General features: G+C 44.4%; 1 protein-coding gene across 1 annotated transcript in view; it reads right to left on the bottom strand.

Moving 5' to 3' along the window:
* Positions 1-26,315, bottom strand: part of LOC128647370 (tyrosine-protein phosphatase non-receptor type 9) — a 258,630-nt gene that overhangs the window by 53,409 nt on the left and 178,906 nt on the right. Inside the window, exons 7-8 of the mRNA XM_053700155.1 lie at positions 24,193-24,845; positions 23,633-23,723 (exon numbers count right to left, since the gene is read on the bottom strand). Coding sequence (XP_053556130.1) covers positions 23,633-23,723; positions 24,193-24,845 — 744 coding nt within the window. The remainder of the gene's footprint in view (positions 1-23,632; positions 23,724-24,192; positions 24,846-26,315) is intronic.

Here is a 26,315-nt window from a genome sequence, read left to right as displayed (position 1 = left end):
GAGAGAGGGGGGAGAGCAAGAGAGAGAGAGGGGGGAGAGCAGCAAGAGAGAGAGAGGGGGGAGAGCAGCAAGAGAGAGAGAGGGGGAGAGCAAGAGAGAGAGGGGGGGAGAGCAGCAAGAGAGAGAGGGGGGAGAGCAGCAAGAGAGAGAGAGGGGGGAGAGCAGCAAGAGAGAGAGAGGGGGGAGAGCAGCAAGAGAGAGAGAGGGGGGAGAGCAGCAAGAGAGAGAGAGAGGGGGGAGAGCAGCAAGAGAGAGAGAGAGGGGGGAGAGCAGCAAGAGAGAGAGAGGGGGGGAGAGCAGCAAGAGAGAGAGAGGGGGGAGAGCAGCAAGAGAGAGAGAGGGGGGAGAGCAGCAAGAGAGAGAGAGGGGGGAGAGCAGCAAGAGAGAGAGAGGGGGGAGAGCAGCAAGAGAGAGAGAGGGGGGAGAGCAGCAAGAGAGAGAGGGGGGAGAGCAGCAAGAGAGAGAGGGGGGAGAGCAGCAAGAGAGAGAGGGGGGAGAGCAGCAAGAGAGAGAGGGGGGGAGAGCAGCAAGAGAGAGAGGGGGGAGAGCAGCAAGAGAGAGAGGGGGGAGAGCAGCAAGAGAGAGAGGGGGGAGAGCAGCAAGAGAGAGAGGGGGAGAGCAGCAAGAGAGAGAGGGGGAGAGCAGCAAGAGAGAGAGGGGGAGAGCAGCAAGAGAGAGAGGGGGAGAGCAGCAAGAGAGAGAGGGGGAGAGCAGCAAGAGAGAGAGGGGGAGAGCAGCAAGAGAGAGAGGGGGAGAGCAGCAAGAGAGAGAGGGGGAGAGCAGCAAGAGAGAGAGGGGGAGAGCAGCAAGAGAGAGAGGGGGAGAGCAGCAAGAGAGAGAGGGGGAGAGCAGCAAGAGAGAGAGGGGGAGAGCAGCAAGAGAGAGAGGGGGAGAGCAGCAAGAGAGAGAGGGGGAGAGCAGCAAGAGAGAGAGGGGGAGAGCAGCAAGAGAGAGAGGGGGAGAGCAGCAAGAGAGAGAGGGGGAGAGCAGCAAGAGAGAGAGGGGGAGAGCAGCAAGAGAGAGAGGGGGAGAGCAGCAAGAGAGAGAGGGGGGAGAGCAGCAAGAGAGAGAGGGGGAGAGCAGCAAGAGAGAGAGGGGGAGAGCAGCAAGAGAGAGAGGGGGAGAGCAGCAAGAGAGAGAGGGGGAGAGCAGCAAGAGAGAGAGGGGGAGAGCAGCAAGAGAGAGAGGGGGAGAGCAGCAAGAGAGAGAGGGGGAGAGCAGCAAGAGAGAGAGGGGGGAGAGCAGCAAGAGAGAGAGGGGGAGAGCAGCAAGAGAGAGAGGGGGAGAGCAGCAAGAGAGAGAGGGGGAGAGCAGCAAGAGAGAGAGGGGGAGAGCAGCAAGAGAGAGAGGGGGAGAGCAGCAAGAGAGAGAGGGGGAGAGCAGCAAGAGAGAGAGGGGGAGAGCAGCAAGAGAGAGAGGGGGAGAGCAGCAAGAGAGAGAGGGGGAGAGCAGCAAGAGAGAGAGGGGGAGAGCAGCAAGAGAGAGGGGGAGAGCAGCAAGAGAGAGAGGGGGAGAGCAGCAAGAGAGAGGGGGGAGAGCAGCAAGAGAGAGGGGGAGAGCAGCAAGAGAGAGGGAGGAGAGCAAGAGAGATGGGGGATAGGAAGAGAGAGGAGAGCAAGAGAGAGGAGAGCAAGAAAGAGAGGGGGAGAGCAAGAAAGAGAGGGGGGGGAGAGCAAGAGAGAGGGGGGGAGAGCAAGAGAGAGGGGGGGAGAGCAAGAGAGAGGGGGGGAGAGCAAGAGAGAGGGGGGGAGAGCAAGAGAGAGGGGGGGAGAGCAAGAGAGAGGGGGGGAGAGCAAGAGAGAGGGGGGGGGAGAGCAAGAGAGAGGGGGGGAGAGCAAGAGAGAGAGGGGGAGAGCAGCAAGAGAGAGAGGGGGAGAGCAGCAAGAGAGAGAGAGGGGGAGAGCAGCAAGAGAGAGAGAGGGGGAGAGCAGCAAGAGAGAGAGAGGGGGAGAGCAGCAAGAGAGAGAGGGGGAGAGCAGCAAGAGAGAGAGGGGGAGAGCAGCAAGAGAGAGAGGGGGAGAGCAGCAAGAGAGAGAGGGGGAGAGCAGCAAGAGAGAGAGGGGGAGAGCAGCAAGAGAGAGAGGGGGGAGAGCAGCAAGAGAGAGAGGGGGAGAGCAGCAAGAGAGAGAGGGGGAGAGCAGCAAGAGAGAGAGGGGGAGAGCAGCAAGAGAGAGAGGGGGAGAGCAGCAAGAGAGAGGGGGGGAGAGCAGCAAGAGAGAGAGGGGGAGAGCAGCAAGAGAGAGAGGGGGAGAGCAGCAAGAGAGAGAGGGGGAGAGCAGCAAGAGAGAGAGGGGGAGAGCAGCAAGAGAGAGAGGGGGAGAGCAGCAAGAGAGAGAGGGGGAGAGCAGCAGAGAGAGGGGAGAGCAGCAAGAGAGAGAGGGGGAGAGCAGCAAGAGAGAGAGGGGGGAGAGCAGCAAGAGAGAGAGGGGGAGAGCAGCAAGAGAGAGAGGGGGAGAGCAGCAAGAGAGAGAGGGGGAGAGCAGCAAGAGAGAGAGGGGGAGAGCAGCAAGAGAGAGAGGGGGAGAGCAGCAAGAGAGAGAGGGGGAGAGCAGCAAGAGAGAGAGGGGGAGAGCAGCAAGAGAGAGAGGGGGAGAGCAGCAAGAGAGAGAGGGGGAGAGCAGCAAGAGAGAGAGGGGGAGAGCAGCAAGAGAGAGAGGGGGAGAGCAGCAAGAGAGAGAGGGGGAGAGCAGCAAGAGAGAGAGGGGGAGAGCAGCAAGAGAGAGAGGGGGAGAGCAGCAAGAGAGAGGGGGGAGAGCAGCAAGAGAGAGGGGGGAGAGCAGCAAGAGAGAGGGGGGAGAGCAGCAAGAGAGAGGGGGAGAGCAGCAAGAGAGAGGGGGGAGAGCAGCAAGAGAGAGGGGGGAGAGCAGCAAGAGAGGGGGAGAGCAGCAAGAGAGAGGGAGGAGAGCAAGAGAGATGGGGGATAGGAAGAGAGAGGAGAGCAAGAGAGAGGAGAGCAAGAAAGAGAGGGGGGGAGAGCAAGAGAGAGAGGGGGGGGAGAGCAAGAGAGAGGGGGGGGAGAGCAAGAGAGAGGGGGGGGAGAGCAAGAGAGAGGGGGGGGGAGAGCAAGAGAGAGGGGGGGGGAGAGCAAGAGAGAGAGGGGGGGAGAGCAAGAGAGAGAGGGGGGAGAGCAAGAGAGGGGGGGGAGAGCAAGAGAGGGGGGGAGAGCAAGAGAGAGGGGGGGAGAGCAAGAGAGAGGGGGGGGAGAGCAAGAGAGAGGGGGGGAGAGCAAGAGAGAGGGGGGGGAGAGCAAGAGAGAGGGGGGGAGAGCAAGAGAGAGGGGGGGAGAGCAAGAGAGAGGGGGGAGAGCAAGAGAGAGGGGGGGAGAGCAAGAGAGAGGGGGGGAGAGCAAGAGAGAGAGGGGGGAGAGCAAGAGAGAGAGGGGGGAGAGCAAGAGAGAGGGGGGGGAGAGCAAGAGAGAGGGGGGGGGAGAGCAAGAGAGAGGGGGGGGGGAGAGCAAGAGAGAGGGGGGGGGAGAGCAAGAGAGAGGGGGGGGGGAGAGCAAGAGAGAGGGGGGGGGGAGAGCAAGAGAGAGGGGAGGGGGAGAGCAAGAGAGAGGGGGGGGGGGGAGAGCAAGAGAGAGGGGGGGGAGAGCAAGAGAGAGGGGGGGAGAGCAAGAGAGGGGGGGGAGAGCAAGAGAGAGGGGGGGGGAGAGCAAGAGAGAGGGGGGGAGAGCAAGAGAGGGGGGGAGAGCAAGAGAGGGGGGGAGAGCAAGAGAGAGGGGGGGGAGAGCAAGAGAGGGGGGGGAGAGCAAGAGAGAGGGGGGGAGAGCAAGAGAGAGGGGGGGGGAGAGCAAGAGAGGGGGGGGAGAGCAAGAGAGAGGGGGGAGAGCAAGAGAGAGGGGGGGAGAGCAAGAGAGAGGGGGGGGAGAGCAAGAGAGAGGGGGGGGAGAGCAAAAGAGAGGGGGAGAGCAAGAGAGAGGGGGGGGAGAGCAAGAGAGCTCTTCTCACTTCAAACAATGTAACTTCCCACTTTAGCTCAACGCTGTGTCAAGATATAGTAACTAATAAGATATATTTCAAACAGTAATGACATGGATTTTTATTGTTAGTTCTATGGAATAAGATTGCTTTCAAAAAGGCAAGCGTGTGTTATTCTTTATCATTGTACATAAATAGTGACATGAATACAAATCGAAATTTTCAAATACAATTTCTTTTTTGGAAGTACAATCTTCATTTTTGGAATTACACTTGTTTTTTGGAAATACAATACAGTTTTTTCTTTTTTGTAATTACACTTCCAGCATGTGTCAAAACACTGTCAAAAGTAAATCTAGTTCCCATTTTGCTAAAGGACTTGTGATGTCACAGCATTCACTTCAGCAGTTTGCTTTCAAACTAACCACTCTTCATTATTTATTTAGCTTGCTTTTGCAAGAAAAAAAAAAAACAAGCAAAAAAACTTGCCAATGATGTATTGAACTTAAAGCAGTGCTAATTGTACATGCAGCACTTCTGTGTGTTTAATCCCTTCGCAGGGTCGATAGTTATAAGATGACATGCTCTAACAGATAATCATAATCAATATTCCTTAGTACATTATTATTCTAAAACTAGGCAGAATAAGCCACTTTGGGGAAACTAATTAAAACATCAAAAACTATTTATGAACGAACCTGATAACGTATTTTCTTTCATGGTGGCGAGAGTCTACAAGCTGTTATGTATGGGATATAAATTCCTACCAGGAGGCGGCAAAGTTTCCCAAACATCAAAAGCCTATAAATACCACACCCATCACACACATACCTCAGTTTAACTTACAGCCAAGTGGTGAGGTGTTTAGGAGTAAATCTCAAAAAGGAGCAGGAAAAGAGATGTGCATTCAAACCAAAAATATAACCCCCAAATGGGTGGGGCCTTGTGGACTCTTGCCACCATGAAATAAATTAATCAGGTAAGTTCTTACATAAATTGTTTTTTCATATAGGTGGCGAGAGTCTATGAGCTGTTACATATGGGATGCAATACCCAAGATGTGGAAGTCCACAAGTAACAAGAAAGGCAGTGATAAAATAAAAACAGCTTTATTCGCTGAGAAATTAAATTAAAAAAATAAGTATTTTAAGCTCTCATTCCCAAAAATTGGAAATCAGATAGAATCCCTCAGACTGCTGAATGGGAATCACAAGTAGATAGGCATTTGGCATTAGAAAGATTTAGATATATGAGGGACGACAGAATAGAAATCCACGAATATATGAAAGAAATTTGGAGACCACTAATTAGATGAGTCCTGGGTACCATACCCTTCCCAGTGATAACACATGATCCAGGCCGCTCCCCCCCCCCCTTTTTTTTCTCCTCTTTTCCCCTCACCCCCTCCCCCTTTTCCCCACTGATGAGAACCCCCTCTTCCTCCCACTTCTTTCCTTTTCCCCACTCTTATCTTTCTATTTATCTTTAAATCCTTCTCTTTCTTTATCTCTTTTTCCTCTCACGACGAGCATCATATTTCTCGGTGCACGTCATAACTCAATGTCAGCAAGGGTACTTGCTATTTACTTTCAGTGCGGTATAATTATACCCGTAAACTCAGGTTGTACTAAAGATACTTGTGTTCAGAAATGTAACAAATGCTATACTGAAAGATTTCACTTTGTAATACTGATTGTTGTATCTTTGCTCACATTTATACCTGTGCATTGTATTATGTTGACCTTCAATAAAGTTTCTTGAAAAAAATAAATAAATAAAAAAATAAGTATTTTATGACAACAACAAAAAAACTCAAAAAGGGGGGACGCTTCCGGGCTGCGACCAAGATGGCCGACTTACTTTGATGCTGTGTGGACCCACTGATAAATCTGCTGCATATCAGTGATTAGAGCCTTTTCCCAGGCTGAAACTACCTACCTATCGATTCATCCAAAGTAGTGGAACAAATTGATCAGTTTGGGTGGCTCTACTACTAGCATTAAGGTACCGGAACGGTGAGCCTGCGGCGACGGCACACAAGTGTTTGAGGCCTCCACCTAATCCCCCCGGTAGATCCAGGTAATGGCAGCTGATTAGAGCTGTAAACTGGGGAAGTCATACTAACATAGTGAATTTACATAATTGACAACTCTTCGGATGTTCTAGACCTGAAATCTATATTAACCTGTCTGAACTGTGTAAAAGCGGATCATGGAGGCAGTTGATCGATGGGAGAGAGAGGTGCAAAGGCTTGTGCTGGATTCCTTTGCTGGGCTCCAACAGGACCTATTTCGCCTCATGAGACAACAGTCGCAGCTGGAAGAACCGGGACCTCGGAGGAGCCCCAATACAGTGACAATCTTATATGCGGTGGATGAAGAGGGGCAGAGAGAGCAAGTGTCGGCTCCGGTTTCCTCTACAGTCCTGCAAGTGTAAACAGCTACGCAGAGCGCAAATGATAACCCGCAATCTGGCTGGAACTCAGACGCTACTGAGGTCTCTTCTTTACCTCCAGACTACGAATATGCAAGCCGCGCCATTCAAGTAAGGAAACCTGAGTTATGGGGAGCCCTACAAAGCTTATACTCGATATCTGATTTTCTCATTCAGATAAATACTTAGAGCACCTTCTTTCAAACTCTGATGGCAGTATATTTATTCAAAAGGAACTTACTGACTCTCGCTATTTCTTGTTTATGTCTATCGCTGTAGCTAAGGACAGGAGTTCTAGCCCTCTGATGAAATTACAGGGAGTGCAGAATTATTAGGCAAATGAGTATTTTGACCACATCATCCTCTTTATGCATGTTGTCTTACTCCAAGCTGTATAGGATCGAAAGCCTACTACCAATTAAGCATATTAGGTGATGTGCATCTCTGTAATGAGAAGGGGTGTGGTCTAATGACATCAACACCCTATATCAGGTGTGCATAATTATTAGGCAACTTCCTTTCCTTTGGCAAAATGGGTCAAAAGAAGGACTTCAAAGCAAAGTGTGGAAAACAGCACCAACAGATATGTGGCTTGTGGGGCACGGAACCCAGGATCTGCCTTATCCTGCAAATACTTCAAGTAGCAAAAAAGATTTGTTCCAGCCACCAATAGTTAAAAAACCTTTATTTCTTCATATAGGGTCTTTTGACAAACATACAACGTTTCAGACCTGCTATAGGTCCTTAGTCATGTATGAAGTCAAATAGAAGGACTTGACAGGCTCAGAAAAGTCAAAAATAGTGAGATATCTTGCAGAGGGATGCAGCACTCTTAAAATTGCAAAGCTTCTGAAGCGTGATCATCGAACAATCAAGCGTTTCATTCAAAATAGTCAACAGGGTCGCAAGAAGCGTGTGGAAAAACCAAGGCGCAAAATAACTGCCCATGAACTGAGAAAAGTCAAGCGTGCAGCTGCCAAGATGCCACTTGCCACCAGTTTGGCCATATTTCAGAGCTGCAACATCACTGGAGTGCCCAAAAGCACAAGGTGTGCAATACTCAGAGACATGGCCAAGGTAAGAAAGGCTGAAAGACGACCACCACTGAACAAGACACACAAGCTGAAACGTCAAGACTGGGCCAAGAAATATCTCAAGACTGATTTTTCTAAGGTTTTATGGACTGACGAAATGAGAGTGAGTCTTGATGGGCCAGATGGATGGGCCCGTGGCTGGATTGGTAAAGGGCAGAGAGCTCCAGTCCGACTCAGACGCCAGCAAGGTGGAGGTGGAGTACTGGTTTGGGCTGGTATCATCAAAGATGAGCTTGTGGGGCCTTTTTGGGTTGAGGATGGAGTCAAGCTCAACTCCCAGTCCTACTGCCAGTTTCTGGAAGACACCTTCTTTAAGCAGTGGTACAGGAAGAAGTCTGCATCCTTCAAGAAAAACATGATTTTCATGCAGGACAATGCTCCATCACACGCGTCCAAATACTCCACAGCGTGGCTGGCAAGAAAGGGTATAAAAGAAGAAAATCTAATGACATGGCCTCCTTGTTCACCTGATCTGAACCCCATTGAGAACCTGTGGTCCATCATCAAATGTGAGATTTACAAGGAGGGAAAACAGTACACCTCTCTGAACAGTGTCTGGGAGGCTGTGGTTGCTGCTGCACGCAATGTTGATGGTGAACAGATCAAAACACTGACAGAATCCATGGATGGCAGGCTTTTGAGTGTCCTTGCAAAGAAAGGTGGCTATATTGGTCACTGATTTGTTTTTGTTTTGTTTTTGAATGTCAAAAATGTATATTTGTGAATGTTGAGATGTTATATTGGTTTCACTGGTAAAAATAAATAATTGAAATGGGTATATATTTGTTTTTTGTTAAGTTGCCTAATAATTATGCACAGTAATAGTCACCTGCACACACAGATATCCCCCTAAAATAGCTATAACTAAAAACAAACTAAAAACTACTTCCAAAACTATTCAGCTTTGATATTAATGAGTTTTTTGGGTTCATTGAGAACATGGTTGTTGTTCAATAATAAAATTAATCCTCAAAAAACATAATTTATGCTTACCTGATAAATTCCTTTCTTCTGTTGTGTGATCAGTCCACGGGTCATCATTACTTCTGGGATATAACTCCTCCCCAACAGGAAATGCAAGAGGATTCACCCAGCAGAGCTGCATATAGCTCCTCCCCTCTACGTCAGTCCCAGTCATTCGACCAAGAATCAACGAGAAAGGAGTAACCAAGGGTGAAGTGGTGACTGGAGTATAATTTAAAAGATATTTACCTGCCTTAAAACAGGGCGGGCCGTGGACTGATCACACAACAGAAGAAAGGAATTTATCAGGTAAGCATAAATTATGTTTTCTTCTGTTATGTGTGATCAGTCCACGGGTCATCATTACTTCTGGGATACCAATACCAAAGCAAAAGTACACGGATGACGGGAGGGATAGGCAGGCTCATTATACAGAAGGAACCACTGCCTGAAGAACCTTTCTCCCAAAAATAGCCTCCGAAGAAGCAAAAGTGTCAAATTTGTAAAATTTGGAAAAAGTATGAAGCGAAGACCAAGTTGCAGCCTTGCAAATCTGTTCAACAGAGGCCTCATTCTTAAAGGCCCAAGTGGAAGCCACAGCTCTAGTGGAGTGAGCTGTAATTCTTTCAGGAGGCTGCTGTCCAGCAGTCTCATAGGCTAAACGTATTATGCTACGAAGCCAAAAAGAGAGAGAGGTAGCAGAAGCTTTTTGACCTCTCCTCTGTCCAGAATAAACGACAAACAGGGAAGAAGTTTGGCGAAAATCTTTAGTTGCCTGCAAGTAGAACTTGAGGGCACGAACTACATCCAGATTGTGTAGAAGACGTTCCTTCTTTGAAGAAGGATTTGGACACAAGGATGGAACAACAATCTCTTGATTGATATTCCTGTTAGTGACTACCTTAGGTAAGAACCCAGGTTTAGTACGCAGAACTACCTTGTCTGAGTGAAAAATCAGATAAGGAGAATCACAATGTAAGGCTGATAACTCAGAGACTCTTCGAGCCGAGGAAATAGCCATTAAAAACAGAACTTTCCAAGATAACAATTTTATATCAATGGAATGAAGGGGTTCAAACGGAACACCCTGTAAAACGTTAAGAACTAAGTTTAAACTCCATGGCGGAGCAACAGCTTTAAACACAGGCTTGATCCTAGCTAAAGCCTGACAAAAGGCCTGGACGTCTGGATTTTCTGACAGACGCCTGTGTAACAAGATGGACAGAGCTGAAATCTGTCCCTTTAATGAACTAGCTGATAGACCCTTTTCTAAACCTTCTTGTAGAAAGGACAATATCCTAGCGATCGTAACCTTACTCCAGGAGTAACCTTTGGATTCGCACCAGTATAGGTATTTACGCCATATTTTATGGTAAATCCTTCTGGTAACAGGCTTCCTAGCCTGTATCAGGGTATCAATAACCGACTCAGAAAAACCACGTTTTGATAAAATCAAGCGTTCAATTTCCAAGCAGTCAGCTTCAGAGAAGTTAGATTTTGATGTTTGAATGGACCCTGTATCAGAAGGTCCTGTCTTAGAGGTAGAGACCAAGGCGGACAGGATGACATGTCCACTAGATCTGCATACCAAGTCCTGCGTGGCCATGCAGGCGCTATTAGAATCACTGATGCTCTCTCCTGTTTGATTTTGGCAATCAATCGAGGAAGCAGCGGGAAGGGTGGAAACACATAAGCCATCCCGAAGTTCCAAGGTGCTGTCAAAGCATCTATCAGAACCGCTCCCGGATCCCTGGATCTGGACCCGTAGAGAGGAAGTTTGGCGTTCTGACGAGACGCCATGAGATCTATCTCTGGTTTGCCCCAACGTCGAAGTATTTGGGCAAAGACCTCCGGATGAAGTTCCCACTCCCCCGGATGAAAAGTCTGGCGACTCAAGAAATCCGCCTCCCAGTTCTCCACTCCCGGGATGTGGATTGCTGACAGGTGGCAAGAGTGATACTCTGCCCAGCGAATTATCTTTGATACTTCCATCATTGCTAGGGAGCTTCTTGTCCCTCCCTGATGGTTGAAGTAAGCTACAGTCGTGATGTTGTCCGACTGAAACCTGATGAACCCCCGAGTTGTTAATTGGGGCCAAGCCAGAAGGGCATTGAGAACTGCTCTCAATTCCAGGATGTTTATTGGAAGGAGACTCTCCTCCTGATTCCATAGTCCCTGAGCCTTCAGAGAATTCCAGACAGCGCCCCAACCTAGTAGGCTGGCGTCTGTTGTTACAATTGTCCAGTCTGGCCTGCTGAATGGCATCCCCCTGGACAGGTGTGGCCGATAAAGCCACCATAGAAGAGAATTTCTGGTCTCTTGATTCAGATTCAGAGTAGGGGACAAATCTGAGTAATCCCCATTCCACTGACTTAGCATGCACAATTGCAGCGGTCTGAGGTGTAGGCGTGCAAAAGGTACTATGTCCATTGCCGCTACCATTAAGCCGATCACCTCCATGCATTGAGCTACTGACGGGTGTTGAATGGAATGAAGGACACGGCATGCATTTTGAAGCTTTGTTAACCTGTCTTCTGTCAGGTAAATCTTCATTTCTACAGAATCTATAAGAGTCCCCAAGAATGGAACTCTTGTGAGAGGAAAAAGAGAACTCTTCTTTTCGTTCACTTTCCATCCATGCGACCTTAGAAATGCCAGAACTAACTCTGTATGAGACTTGGCAGTTTGAAAGCTTGAAGCTTGTATTAGAATGTCGTCTAGGTACGGAGCTACCGAAATCCCTCGCGGTCTTAGTACCGCCAGAAGGGCACCCAGAACCTTTGTGAAGATTCTTGGAGCCGTAGCCAATCCGAATGGAAGAGCTACAAACTGGTAGTGCCTGTCTAAGAAGGCAAACCTTAGATACCGGTGATGATCTTTGTGAATCGGTATGTGAAGGTAAGCATCTTTTAAATCCACTGTGGTCATGTACTGACCCTTTTGGATCATGGGTAAGATTGTCCGAATAGTTTCCATTTTGAACGATGGAACTCTTAGGAATTTGTTTAGAATCTTTAAATCTAAGATTGGCCTGAAAGTTCCCTCTTTTTTGGGAACCACAAACAGGTTTGAGTAGAACCCTTGTCCTTGTTCCGACCGCGGAACCGGATGGATCACTCCCATTAATAACAGATCTTGTACACAGCGTAGAAACGCTTCTTTCTTTATCTGGTTTGTTGACAACCTTGACAGATGAAATCTCCCTCTTGGGGGAGATAATTTGAAGTCTAGAAGGTATCCCTGAGATATGATCTCTAGCGCCCAGGGATCCTGAACATCTCTTGCCCAGGCCTGGGCGAAGAGAGAAAGTCTGCCCCCCACTAGATCCGGTCCCGGATCGGGGGCTCTCGGTTCATGCTGTCTTTGGGGCAGCAGCAGGTTTCCTGGCCTGCTTGCTCTTGTTCCAGGACTGGTTAGGCTTCCAGCCTTGCCTGTAACGAGCAACAGCTCCCTCCTCTTTTGGTGCAGTGGAGGTTGATGCTGCTCCTGTTTTGAAATTCCGAAAGGGACGAAAATTAGACTGTCTAGCCTTAGCTTTGGCTTTGTCTTGAGGTAGGGCGTGGCCCTTACCTCCTGTAATGTCAGCGATAATTTCTTTCAAACCGGGCCCAAATAAAGACTGCCCCTTGAAAGGTATATTAAGTAATTTGGACTTAGAGGTAACATCAGCTGACCAGGATTTTAGCCACAGCGCCCTACGTGCCTGTATGGCGAATCCTGAGTTCTTAGCCGTAAGTTTGGTTAAATGTACTACGGCCTCCGAAATGAATGAATTAGCTAGTTTAAGGACTCTAAGCCTGTCCGTAATGTCGTCTAGCGTAGATGAACTAAGGTTCTCTTCCAGAGACTCAATCCAAAATGCTGCCGCAGCCGTAATCGGCGCGATACATGCAAGGGGTTGCAATATAAAACCTTGTTGAACAAACATTTTCTTAAGGTAACCCTCTAATTTTTTATCCATTGGATCTGAAAAAGCACAGCTATCCTCCACCGGGATAGTGGTACGCTTAGCTAAAGTAGAAACTGCTCCCTCCACCTTAGGGACCGTTTGCCATAAGTCCCGAGTGGTGGTGTCTATTGGAAACATCTTTCTAAATATTGGAGGGGGTGAAAACGGCACACCGGGTCTATCCCACTCCTTAGTAACAATTTCAGTTAGTCTCTTAGGTATAGGAAAAACGTCAGTACTCGCCGGGTACCGCAAAGTATTTATCCAACCTACACAGTTTCTCTGGTATTGCAACGGTGTTACAATCATTGAGAGCTGCTAAGACCTCCCCTAGTAATACACGGAGGTTCTCCAATTTAAATTTAAAATTTGAAATATCTGAATCCAATCTGTTTGGATCAGAACCGTCACCTACAGAATGAAGCTCTCCGTCCTCATGCTCTGCAAGCTGTGACGCAGTATCAGACATGGCCCTAGTATTGTCAGCGCACTCTGTTCTCACCCCAGAGTGATCACGCTTGCCTCTTAGTTCTGGTAATTTAGACAAAACTTCAGTCATAACAGTAGCCATATCTTGTAATGTTATCTGTAATGGCCGCCCAGATGTACTAGGCGCCATAATATCACGCACCTCCCGGGCGGGAGATGCAGGTACTGCCGCGTGAGGCGAGTTAGTCGGCATAACTCTCCCCTCGCTGTTTGGTGAAATTTGTTCAAATTGTACAGATTGACTTTTATTTAAAGTAGCATCAATACAGTTAGTACATAAATTTCTATTGGGCTCCACCTTGGCATTGGAACAAATGACACAGATATCTTCCTCTGAGTCAGACATGTTTAACACACTAGCAATAAACTTGCAACTTGGTTATAATCTTTTTTAGCAAAAACGTACTGTGCCTCAAAGAGGTACTAAACGATTAAATGATTAAATGACAGTTGAAATAATGAACTGAAAAACAGTTATAGCATCAAACTTTAAAACAACACAACTTTTAGCAAAGGTTTGTTCCCATTAGAAAAATAACAATAATTAAATTTGACATAAAAATTACAGAGCAACGTTTTTATTCACAGTCAATATAAAATTCTCACAGCTCTGCTGAGAGAATCTACCTCCCTCTAAAGAAGTTTGAAGACCCCTGAGATCTGTCAGAGATGAACCGGATCATGCAGGAAATATAAGAGTAACTGACTGGAATTTTTTGATGCGTAGCAAAGAGCGCCAAAAACGGCCCCTCCCCCTCACACACAGCAGTGAAGAGAAACGAAACTGTCATAATTAAAACCAAACAACTGCCAAGTGGAAAATAATGCCCAAATATTTATTCACTCAGTACCTCAGAAATGTAAACGATTCTACATTCCAGCAAAAACGTTTAACATGATAAATACTTATTAAAAGGATTAGTGACTTTTAACAGAGTAGTTCCGGTGAAATACCATCCCCAGAATACTGAAGTGTATACATACATGACATTATAACGGTATGGCAGGATTTTCTCATCAATTCCATTCAGAAAATAAAAACTGCTACATACCTCAATGCAGATTCATCTGCCCGCTGTCCCCTGATCTGAAGCTTTTACCTCCCTCAGATGGCCGAGAACAGCAATATGATCTTAACTACTCCGGTTAAAATCATAGTAAAAAACTCTGGTAGATTCTTCCTCAAACTCTGCCAGAGAAGTAATAACACGCTCCGGTGCTATTGTAAAATAACAAACTTTTGATTGAAGTCATAAAAACTAAGTATAATCACCATAGTCCTCTCACACATCCTATCTAGTCGTTGGGTGCAAGAGAATGACTGGGACTGACGTAGAGGGGAGGAGCTATATGCAGCTCTGCTGGGTGAATCCTCTTGCATTTCCTGTTGGGGAGGAGTTATATCCCAGAAGTAATGATGACCCGTGGACTGATCACACATAACAGAAGAAATACAACTTGCCTAATAATTCTGCACTCCCTGTATATACGTGGGCTGTACACAAGAGAATAGGTGTGGGCTAACCATGCACTACGGGCTACCCAGCACGTCCTCTAGTGAAGCTAAGGGGAAGATAGACTCTAATGTTTATTATTTACCTAGAAATTCACTTAGCAGCAGCCAGCTTATTCTATGAAGCCTGTGCCCAGTATGATCATATGAAGGACCTAGACTCGCTTCCTGACTGTATTTCCCCATGCACATTTTTCATACGCATAAAAGTTGTTTTGTTTTTGTTATTTTCTCCATAAAGAGAGAATGCGACATTACTAGTACTCTAGAATTGTTTGTCAGTTATGCTTAATTGTGACTTAGCAGATACCCTCTGTTCTCACACACTATAGTTATTTAGGATGTGTATAACCTTGCCACTTTTTAATCTATATTTGGGTACCATTATTATTTTACTTATGCATATACAGTGGGATTTGGATAAATGCGTTTTATGCCACTTTCCTATCATAGTACTAAGTTGCATAGGCTGATCGATTTCAATGTGTGTAGCATATTTTTTTTTTTTATTTCAATATTCCTCAGCATACATACATAGCATATGGTGCTTTGATCATTAATATCAAGGTTGTTTGTTTTTATGTTCTTCTTATATCTCTTAAAGTTGAAGTTTGAGTCTAGGCTCAATGTATAGCATAATCAGATAGCCCTAAACTCCCCTTATTCCTACAGCCTTAAGATTTAAATATTTGCTCTCCCGCTATAGTCATATCTGGGATCAGTAAGGTAGACATCTAAAGGTAGTGTTCTAAGACCTAATAGACATGCCCCTGAGTTGCAGCCTATCACTGAGTATTCACTATACATATATATTATTCTCTATATAGATGACTTTCCCTCCCGGGGTCCAAGAGAGGCCCTTATTATTTTCTATTATCCCCCTACAGTAGTAATTAATCCTTCAGAGGTCCAGGAGTGACCGGTTTTTCTTGGGGCTCCATATATTTATTTGTGATGATATAACATACAATGTCTGTGACTATACATATATAAAAAACAAACTAAATGAGGTTAACTATTGGAGATCCACAAGTGGTCTCCCTATATACATGAATGCCCTCTGCCGGACAGCTCCATATTGCTTTGAGGTACAAAAGTGACCTCAGATATCACCTGGAGGGTACATAGTTTATTTGGCAGATGATATCCATCTTGTTGTTGTTACTGGAACTTGTCATTTGCATATGTGTTACTACTTTAATTTGGTCCATATTGATTTTATTGTATGCAACCAATCTGTGCTGTATGTTTCCTTAACATGTTCTGTATGCCTTATTTACAACCTCAATAAAAAAATAAATATAAAAAAAAAAAAAAACCCTCAAAAAGTATAGAAACCATTATCAAACAAACTGCTTAAAAACCGTGCTACCAAAAGCCGCTTCTGATGAGGCAAACACATCAAAATGGTAAAATTTAGTTTAGCAAATTTGATCAACTGAAACCTCATTCTTGAAAGCCCAAGATGTGGCAACCAATCTAGAAGAATGAGCTGTAATTCTCTGAGGCAGAGACTGGCCCGCCTCCAAATAAGCTTTGTGAATCAAAAGTTTTAACCAAGAAGCTAAAGAAATAGCTGAGGCCTTCTGACCTTTCCTAGAACCAGAAAAAAGGACAGAGACTAGAAGTCTGTCTGAAATCTTTAATAGCATCAACATAAATATTTCAATGCTCTAACAACCAAAGAATGCAAGGTTCTTTCAGAAGAATTTTTCGGATTAGGACACAAGGGAACAATAATTTACCTATTGATGTTAGAATTAACAACATTGGGTAAAATTTTTAAAGAAGTCGGCAAAAAAGCTTTATCTTGATGGAAAATCAGATAAGGAGACTCACAAGAGAGAGCAGACAATTCAAAAACCCTTCTAGCAGAAGAGATAGCCAAAAGTAACAACACTTTCCAAGAAAGAAGGTTAATGTCCGAAAAATGCATAAGCTCAAAAGGAGGAGCCAGTAAAATCCTTAACACCAGATTTAGACTCCAGGGAGGAGAAATTGATTTAATAACCGGTTTAATACAAATTAAAGCCTGCACAAAACAATGAATGTCTGGAAGATGAGCAATTATTCTGTTGAACGCAGAGATTTGTCCTTTAAAAGTAATATACGTTTTCCAAACTTTGATAAATCTTTCTTGAAACAGGCTTGCCTGAATCATGGTGTTAATAACTGAGTCACAGAAACCTCTGACTTAAAAGTAAGCATTAAATTTCCATGCCATTAAGTTTAGAGACCTTAGATCTGGATGGAAGAAGGGACCTTGAGACAGAAGATCTGGCCTTAGTGGAAGAAGCCACGGCGGGCAACTGGACATGCAAACTAGGTCCGAATAACAAATGCTGTGAGGCCATCAGAATTAGAGGACCGTTTCATCTTGATTTTGGAAATTACTCTGGGAAGCAGGACAAGAGTTGCGAATAAGTAAGCAGGCTGGTAAGACCAAGGCACTGCTAGAGCATTCAACCGCTCTGCCTGAGGATCCCTGAACCCTGGGAGGCCATCAGATCTATTTCCGGAAGACCCCATATTTGAACAATCCATAAACACATCTGGGTGGGGAGACCACTCCCCCGGATGTAGGGACTCACAACTGAGATAATCAGTCTCCAAGTTGTCTACACCTGGAATGTGAATCGCAGTGATGAGACAGGAATTGGATTCCACCCAAGAAAGAATTTGAGATACTTCTGTCATGGCTAAGGAACTTTGAGTTCCCCCCTTGATGATTGATATATGCCACTGTTGGGATATTGTCTGTCTGAAAACGTAGCTAAGGCTCGTTCTTCAATAGAGGCCAAGTCTGAAGAGCCCTGAAGAGAGCACAGAGTTCCAAGATATTCTAAGAGAATAGCACAGAGTTCCAAGAGCACTGAAGAGAGCACAGAGTTCCAAGATATTCTAAGAGAATAGCACAGAGTTCCAAGAGCACAGAGTTCCAAGAGAATCCCCAGACCAATTAAGAGTGGGATCCTCCAGCAACGCCAAAAACGTGCCTTAGTAGGACACGAAGGCGCGCCAGTCTATAATGAAAGGTGCAACATACCTCCGCCGGGACAAAAGGAAACATGCCCAGAAGGTTGACCCCAAGGCCTCAGGGGAAGTTGCTCCCCCGGAAGGCTGAACTGGACCAGGCGATCCCACGCCTGACGAGCCCTCGGTTAACAAAACACAGACAATATCGTAAGCACACTCCCTGGAGGTGAAGATGCGCCAGCGCCAAAGATATGGCCATGCGGAACCGTGTTGTAACCTCCGGTGGGAACAGGCCACACTCCCTAGAAAGGATATGTAGCGTCTGGGTTATCTGCATGCGTAGTAAGAGTTGATGGTAGGGAACTTGTCTAGTGAGAAATAGAATCCCCAGAGACGGATAACTCAGTGGGAACCGATTCCCCAATCCCGAGGAACTGAGCACTCTAAAACGGCATTTGGAACATAACTGATGGGCATATATCACCCGGGCCAATTCATATTCTTTGCAAGAAGTAGAGTCTGAATCAGAGACATCCGTCTCCAGGAATCCTCCCTAACTGGGACACTGCCACCTCCAGAGAACCAGACACCAGCGGACCAGGATTTCTCCTTCGCCACGCAGTCAGGAAAATGGAAATGGGGTTACAAGGTAAACCATGCAGTCCATGCAAAAGTGCGCCCAACCGAAAAGTAAATTTATGCTTACCTGATAAATTAATTTCTTCTATGATACGACGAGTCCACGGATTCATCCTTTACTTGTGGGATATTATCCTCCTGCTAACAGGAAGTGGCAAAGAGCACCACAGCAGAGCTGTCTATATAGCTCCTCCATTGACTCCACCCCCCAGTCATTCGACCGAAGGTACAGGAAGAAAAAGGAGAAACTAAAAAGGTGCAGAGGTGACTGAAGTTTCAAACCAAAAAATATATATATATAATCTGTCTTAAATTGACAGGGCGGGCCGTGGGCTCGTCGTATCATAGAAGAAATTAATTTATCAGGTAAGCATAAATTTACTTTTCTTCTATAAGATACGACGAGTCCACGGATTCATCCTTTACTTGTGGGATACAATACCAAAGCTACAGGACACGGATGAACAGGAGGGACAAGACAGATGGCTAAACAGAGGCACCACTGCTTGAAGAACTTTTCTCCCAAAAATAGCCTCCGAAGAAGTAAAAGTATCAAATTTGTAAAATTTGGAAAAGGTATGAAGCGAAGACCAAGTCGCAGCCTTACAAACCTGTTCAACAGAATCATCATTTTTAAAAGCCCATGTGGAAGCCACCGCTCTAGTAGAGTGAGCTGTAATTCTGTCAGGAGGCTGCTGTCCAGCAGTCTTGTATGCCAAACGGATGATGCTTTTCAGCCAAAAAGAAAGAGGTAGCCGTAGCTTTTTGACCTCTAGGTTTTCCAGAATAGACAACAAACAAAGAAGATGTTTGACGGAAATCTTTGGTCGCTTGCAAGTAAAACTTCAAAGCACGAACCACGTCCAAGTTGTGCAACATACGCTCCTTCTTAGAGGAAGGATTAGGACACAGAGAAGGAACAACAATTTCCTGATTAATATTCTTATTAGTAACAACCTTAGGAAGGAATCCAGGTTTGGTACACAGAACCACCTTATCAGCATGGAAAAAAAGATAAGGCGAGTCGCATTGCAATGCAGATAGTTCAGAAACTCTTTGAGCCGAAGAGATGGCAACTAAAAACCGAACTTTCCAAGATAGAAGCTTAATATCTATGGAATGCATAGGTTCAAACGGAACCCCTTGAAGAACTTTAAGAACTAAATTCAAACTCCATGGCAGAGCAACAGGTTTAAACACACACAGAACGTCTGGAACATCTGCCAGACGCTTGTGCAATAAAATTGATAAAGCAGATATCTGTCCCTTTAGGGAACTAGCTGATAGCCCCTTCTCCAATCCTTCTTGGAGAAAGGACAAAATCCTAGGAATCCTGATCTTACTCCATGAGTAGCATTTGGATTTGCACCAATAAAGATATTTACGCCATATCTTATGATAAATTTTCCTAGTGACAGGCTTTCGAGCCTGAATCAAGATATCTATGACCGACTCAGAGAATCCCCGCTTGGATAAAATCAAGCGTTCAATCTCCAGGCAGTCAGCCGCAGAGAAACTAGATTTGGATGCTGGAACGGACCTTGAATGAGAAGGTCCTGTCTCAGTGGCAGAGTCCATGGTGGTAGAGATGACATGTCCACCAGGTCTGCATACCAAGTCCTGGTGCTATCAAAATCACAGAAGCTCTCTCCTGTTTGATTCTGGCAATCAGACGAGGAAAGAGAGGAAATGGTGGAAACACATAAGCCAGGTTGAACGACCAAGGTACTGCTAGAGCATCTATCAGTACTGCTTGAGGATCCCTTGATCTGGACCCGTAACAAGGAAGTTTGGCATTCTGACGAGATGCCATCAGATCCAATTCTGGTGTGCCCCATTGATTAATCAATTGTGCAAACACCTCCGGATGGAGTCCCCACTCCCCCGGATGAAAAGTCTGACCACTTAGAAAATCCGCTTCCCAGTTCTCCACTCCTGGGATATAGATTGCTGATAGATGGCAAGAGTGAGTTTCTGCCCATCGAATTATTTTGGAAACCTCTATCATCGCTAGAGAACTCTTTGTTCCCCCCTGATGATTGATATATGCTACAGTTGTGATATTGTCCGACTGAAATCTTATGAATCTGGCCAAAGCCAGCTGAGGCCACGCCTGAAACGCATTGAATATCGCTCTCAGTTCTAGAATATTTATCGGGAGGAGAGCCTCCTCCTGAGTCCATACACCCTGAGCTTTCAGGAATTCCAGACTGCACCCCAGCCCAATAGGCTGGCGTCCGTCGTCACTATGACCCATGCTGGCCTGCAGAAACTCATTCCCTGGGACAGATGATCCTGTGACAACCACCAAAGAAGAGAGTCTCTGGTCTCTTGATCCAGATTTATCTGAGGAGATAAATTTGCATAATCCCCATTCCACTGATTGAGCATGCATAGTTGCAGTGGTCTGAGATGCAAGCGAGCAAACGGAACTATGTCCATTGCCACTACCATTAGTCCGATTACCTCCATACACTGAGCCACGGACGACCGAGGAATGGAATGAAGAGCTCGGCAGGTGGTTAAAATCTTTGATTTCCTGACCTCCGTCAGAAAAATTTTCATGTCTACCGAATCTATCAGAGTTCCCAGGAATGGAACTCTTGTGAGGGGGATAAATGAACTCTTTTTTTACCTTCATTTTATCACCTCTTTCACTTTACCCTTCCTAGTACTTATAGTAGGCAAAAAGAATGACTGGGGGGTGGAGTTAAGGGAGGAGCTATATAGACAGCTCTGCTGTGGTGCTCTTTGCCACTTCCTGTTAGCAGGAGGATAATATCCCACAAGTAAAGGATGAATCCGTGGACTCGTCATATCTTAAAGAAGAAAAGGCCACGTCACTAGACATAGGCCGTTATGTTAAAAAATAGCTATGAGCCAAAGCAACACTACACAGTAGCAGACAGAATCACAAACAGGATTATAAACCCCCCTGTTCAATAATCCCCCTGAGGAGATATTAACCCTTGATTCCTAGATACAAAAAGAAGCCTTACTGAGACCCTATGTTAAAGTTATCCCCGAAAGGTTGTAGCCCCTCTCGGATAAACAGTTGAAATTACAATACATCCATGATGAAAGTAAAATGAAACGATCTTACCGGAATCTACGCTGTGGAACAGGAACACGGCCCTTCAAGTGCGACAGATAGTAGCGTCGCCTCTACCATGGACTTGAGAGAATAAAGCAGGCAGCGAAACTTGTCAATGCCGATTGCTTATGGAGCTGTTAATATGAGTCGGGATGGTTTTGCAGAAAAGACTCTCCCTGCATCTCCGAACTCTGTTACCCATGCTCTCGCTGAGAGGCTGACAGGACAACTTAAAACTCCAGTCCCATGCCGAAGAGTACTACCCTCCATAAGAGACTATCGAAAACTTCTGACACTTCTCTGCCAAACTCCTGGGACGAAAGGCAAAGAATAACTGGGGGATGAGGTAAGTGGGAGTATTTAATCCTTTGGCTGGGGTGTCTTTGCCTCCTCCTGGTGGCCAGATTCTAAATCCCCAAAAGTAATGAATGCAGCTGTGGACTCTTTCCATTTATGAATAAAACTGATCTTTGTGAATCAGAACATGGGGTAAGCATCCTTTAAATCTATTTCATTCTTGCTGAATGAAAGGTAGAATAGACCAAATAGTCTTCCATCGTGAAAGCTCTAACTTTGACAAACTTGTTCAGAGCCTATAGATCCAAAACAGATTGCAAGATCCCTCTTTCTTGGGAACAATAAAGAGATTTGAATAGAATCCCTTTCCCTGTTTAAGCAGAGGAATAGGAATTATCACACAAATTTCCAGGACTGAATGAAGAAAAGCTTAAACATTTTTAAAGAATTTTTCAGAACAATCAACAAAAGAAATCTTCCTCTGGGAGGTCTTACTCTGCAACATATCGATAACATTCGAAAATTATATTCAAGAATCTGACATATTCCGAAACCATACATCCTGAAAGAGACTTAGCCTTAGAGAATCTGGATTGGGGACTGCACCTTTATGAAGACTTGGGAGCAGGAGCAGACTTTTTGTCCTGCATTGGCTTGTTCCAATTACAGCTTGGTTTCCAACCTGATAAAAATTGCTTAGGTGTGGAGAATTCAGACCTTTGCTCCTTTACAAAAGGAACAAAATTGATTAGAAGCCTTAAATTTACCCTTCGATTTCTTATCTTGGGAAAGAAAAGCTAATTTATCACTAGTAATCGTTAGTCAGGAGACCACGATTTTAACCATAAGGCTTGCCTAGAAAGGACAGACAACATGCTCTTAGCATTAAAGGGACAATGAACCCAAATTTTTTCTTTCGTGATTCAGATAGAGCATGAAATTTTAAGAAACTTTCTAATTTACTCCTATCATCAAATTTTCTTCATTCTCTTGGTATCTTTATTTGAAATGCAAGAATGTAAGTTTAGATGCCGGCCCATTTTTGGTGAACAACCTGGGTTGTCCTTTCTGACTGGTGGATAAATTCATCCACCAATAAAAAAGTGCTGTCCAGAGGACTGAACCAAAAAAAGCTTAGATGCCTTCTTTTTCAAATAAAGATAGCAATAGAAAAAAGAAAAATTGATAATAGGAGTAAATTAGAAAGTTGCTTAAAATTGCATGCTCTATCTGAATCACGAAAGGAAAAATTTGAGTTCAGTGTCCCTTTAATCCTAATGATATCCAAAATAGCATCTCCAATAAAGGAATTAAAACATCACAATCCTTCACCTTTCTTTAATGGAGGCAAAGATAAGACTAACTACTATAGAGGTGGGAAGTGCCTCCACCTAGAGACCAGGAGTTGAATTCCAGGAGTAATTATTGTGGACTCTCTTATGAAAGAAAAATAGAAATCATTGCAATATGTATTATTCATAATTTTAAAAGATTTAACCTTTTATTTCTTTTTAACTTAAATTGTGCAGTGTCTATTACTTCCCGTCACAGCCCTACAAAAGGGCTGGGTTCTCTACAGGAAGGCATATCTAGCTTGATAACAGATCTCCTAGAACAACATTAGCTGGTTTACTATTCAATGAATACTGCTCAGAAGTGGGGACAATGCCACTTAATTTACCAACATGCCAGCTCTATTAAGGGTAGTGGCTACAGTGAGTTATTAACTGCTCACTTTGCAAGAAAACAAGTAATTTGGTTGCTGATTTTCATACAACCATTTTCTTATTATATTTACTTTGATTTAGCATATTTGTTTTTACTTGGAAAGTACTGTTTCATATCCCTTTAAATTTAAGTTTATAATTTAAGTAAAGTTTCAGGCAAGCATTCTTATGTTCATGAGGTTAATCATTTAAGAAGTGAAGTTGAGGAGATAAAGGCCAATCTTATAGACAATGAGAGCCAAAATCTGGTATGGAAATAGTAAACACCTCTTCCTTTTGTGTAAAAATGTTGCTTTGTCCCATGCAGGTCACAAATAGAAGAGTCAGACTCTTCAATCTTCATCTAAAAAATAACTACCCAAAAGGGAAAGACTGATGCCCATACCCTCACTACTACCTGAATATAAAACAACGAAGGTGTGAGTGTCATACACTATTATATTGCACTTATTTTTGAGATTGTTAGATGGATGGGATGAAATGTTTATTTCATGTAAAACAAATAAAACATATAGAAAAGTTTTTCTCTTTAGCCGCTTACCTCATCTGTTCCAACAAGACCAAGCTTAACTCTAGACTGGTCCAAACAGAGAACATCACTGTATCGATTTTTTGCTTGATTATAGGGCTTTCTGGGAGGGCAAAGAAAAAAATCCTTAAAGGTAGATTCAGCAACATACATTAATGTAAAAAAAAATGGAACATACGTATAACTGCATACATATAACTAGTTTACTCGTCACAAACATACAAACACTAAACAAAAAACTTTAGTTGTAATATACGACTACAAAAATGTATGTAGATGTGTCAGACACTAAATTAAACATGTGCACAGTGTTTCTCTTGTGGCAAGAGCACCAGGGAATGCCTGATCATTAACCATATGTGAAACCTGCACATTTTGAATGCCGCCATATAAAAGCACTGCAGGAAGGAATTTGCGAATTGTAAATACGTATTGTCCAAGTCTCATAAAAAAGTGAATAAAATTGCAATAATAAGCATGTAACAAAAAGTATCATTATGTTATGTACGTAAAATACATAAAACAGAATCAACCAAATGTATTCTTATATATGTTATGCTCCGAAAACTTACTTTGAAATATCAAAAGACCCAACTGGTGGTTCTTTCCTTATTTCTTCATATTCTTGAAAAATTCCCCTTTTTTTCATTCTTTTAACGTATTGAACCAGACCAAGTACAGTCATCCCACCTTCTTCTGGCATGTGTATTGACATCTCCATGCCTACAGGCAGCGGCCGAGATTTCTGGGGTAAAGGTGGGATGGATGGATTGTCAGCAGGCTGTTTATACAAAGGTGTGTCCGGGGGAGTTTCTGATTGAGGAGGAGGTCTCCTACAATTTGTGTTAGCACCAGAGCTTTTGTCACAACAGTCAAAGTTGCCACTGACTGCAGAACCATTCCAGTGCACACAGCCACTTAATCTGTGTGCTTCGGCATAATTTTTAGTCCTGTTTTCATGGTAATGATTGTGTATGAGTCTGGTATTATCAGTCACATTCTGATGTGTGCAGTTAGAGTTAAGCCTGTCACTCACAGGATTCTGCTCTGTTGCATATATAACAAACAGATGGTCCATGCAGTCCCCATTTTCTTGTCCATGCCTTGAATTGACGCATGCCTGGATCCAAGCAACATGGCTTATTTTTGATGTACCGCCAAAATGCTCCGGCAAGGACTCCTTCGGTATGTGGTTTACAAGTTCATGTGCTTTCACTGTTCGCACCTAAGTAAAAGGATATTATTTGTTATTATCAGTTATTTGTAGAGCACCAACAGATTCCACAGCACTAGTTTATTATTCTAAGATATAGTCAAAAAGAAACCGAAGGTGCTAAAAGTTCAATTTATTCCATATTGTAATATAGACTGCAGACATATTAGGGGTACGTCTTATTTTATAAGAGTCAACTACTGCAAGAGGATATGCTTAAAGTGTCAGTAAACCTTAAAAATAAGGTTATATAATTCTGCACATAGTGCAGAATTATATAACATTATATTAGCCAAACTTTGTAAAACCTAATATATCCTTTTAATTTTTTTTTTAAAAACGGCTGTTTTACAGACCTGCTCTCTGTGCTCTTCTGAGCGGGTCTGTTTGTTTCACACAGTGCATCGGGCCAGCTGTATAATCACAGAACAGCCCGGCCCGACCACGCCATTATACACAGTGCAGCTCGCTTATGCTGTCAGACAGAGCAGGAGCGAGCTGCACTTAGAGTTATGGCGCTGTCAGGCCGGGCTGTGACTATACAGCTGGCCCGATGCGCTGTGTGAAACAAACAGACCCGCTCAGAAGAGCACAGAGAACTTACCTGATAAATTTATATCTTTCATATTGGCAAGAGTCCATGAGCTAGTGACGCATGGGATATACATTCCTACCAGGAGGGGCAAAGTTTCCCAAACCTCAAAATGCCTATAAATACACCCCCCACCACACCCACAATTCAGTTTAACGAATAGCCAAGAAGTGGGGTGATAAGAAAGGAGCGAAAGCATCAACAAGGAATTGGAATAATTGTGCTTTATACAAAAAAAATCATAACCACCACAAAAAGGGTGGGCCTCATGGACTCTTGCCAATATGAAAGAAATTAATTTATCAGGTAAGTTCTTACATAAATTATGTTTTCTTTCATGTAATTGGCAAGAGTCCATGAGCTAGTGACGTATGGGATAGCAAATACCCAAGATGTGGAACTCCACGCAAGAGTCACTAGAGAGGGAAGGATAAAAATAAAGACAGCCAATTCCGCTGAAAAAAGAATCCACAACCCAAATCAAAAAGTTTTAATCTTATAAAGAAAAAAACTGAAATTATAAGCAGAAGAATCAAACTGAAACAGCTGCCTGAAGAACTTTTCTACCAAAAACTGCTTCTGAAGAAGAAAAAACATCAAAATGGTAGAATTTAGTAAAAGTATGCAGAGAAGACCAAGTTGCTGCTTTGCAAATCTGATCAACAGAAGCTTCATTCTTAAAAGCCCAGGAAGTAGAAACTGACCTAGTAGAATGAGCCGTAATCCTCTGAGGCGGGGATTTACCCGACGTCACATAAGCATGATGAATCAAAAGCTTTAACCAAGAAGCCAAAGAAATAGCAGAAGCTTTCTGACCTTTCCTAGGACCAGAAAAGATAACAAATAGACTAGAAGTCTTTCTGAAATCTTTAGTAGCTTCAACATTATAT

This window comes from Bombina bombina, chromosome 2 (assembly GCF_027579735.1).
Source record: "Bombina bombina isolate aBomBom1 chromosome 2, aBomBom1.pri, whole genome shotgun sequence".
In the NCBI taxonomy this organism is placed as follows: Eukaryota; Metazoa; Chordata; class Amphibia; order Anura; family Bombinatoridae; genus Bombina; species Bombina bombina.
Note: the sequence above shows the minus strand (reverse complement) of the source record. Positions and strands in the feature narration are given on the sequence as shown.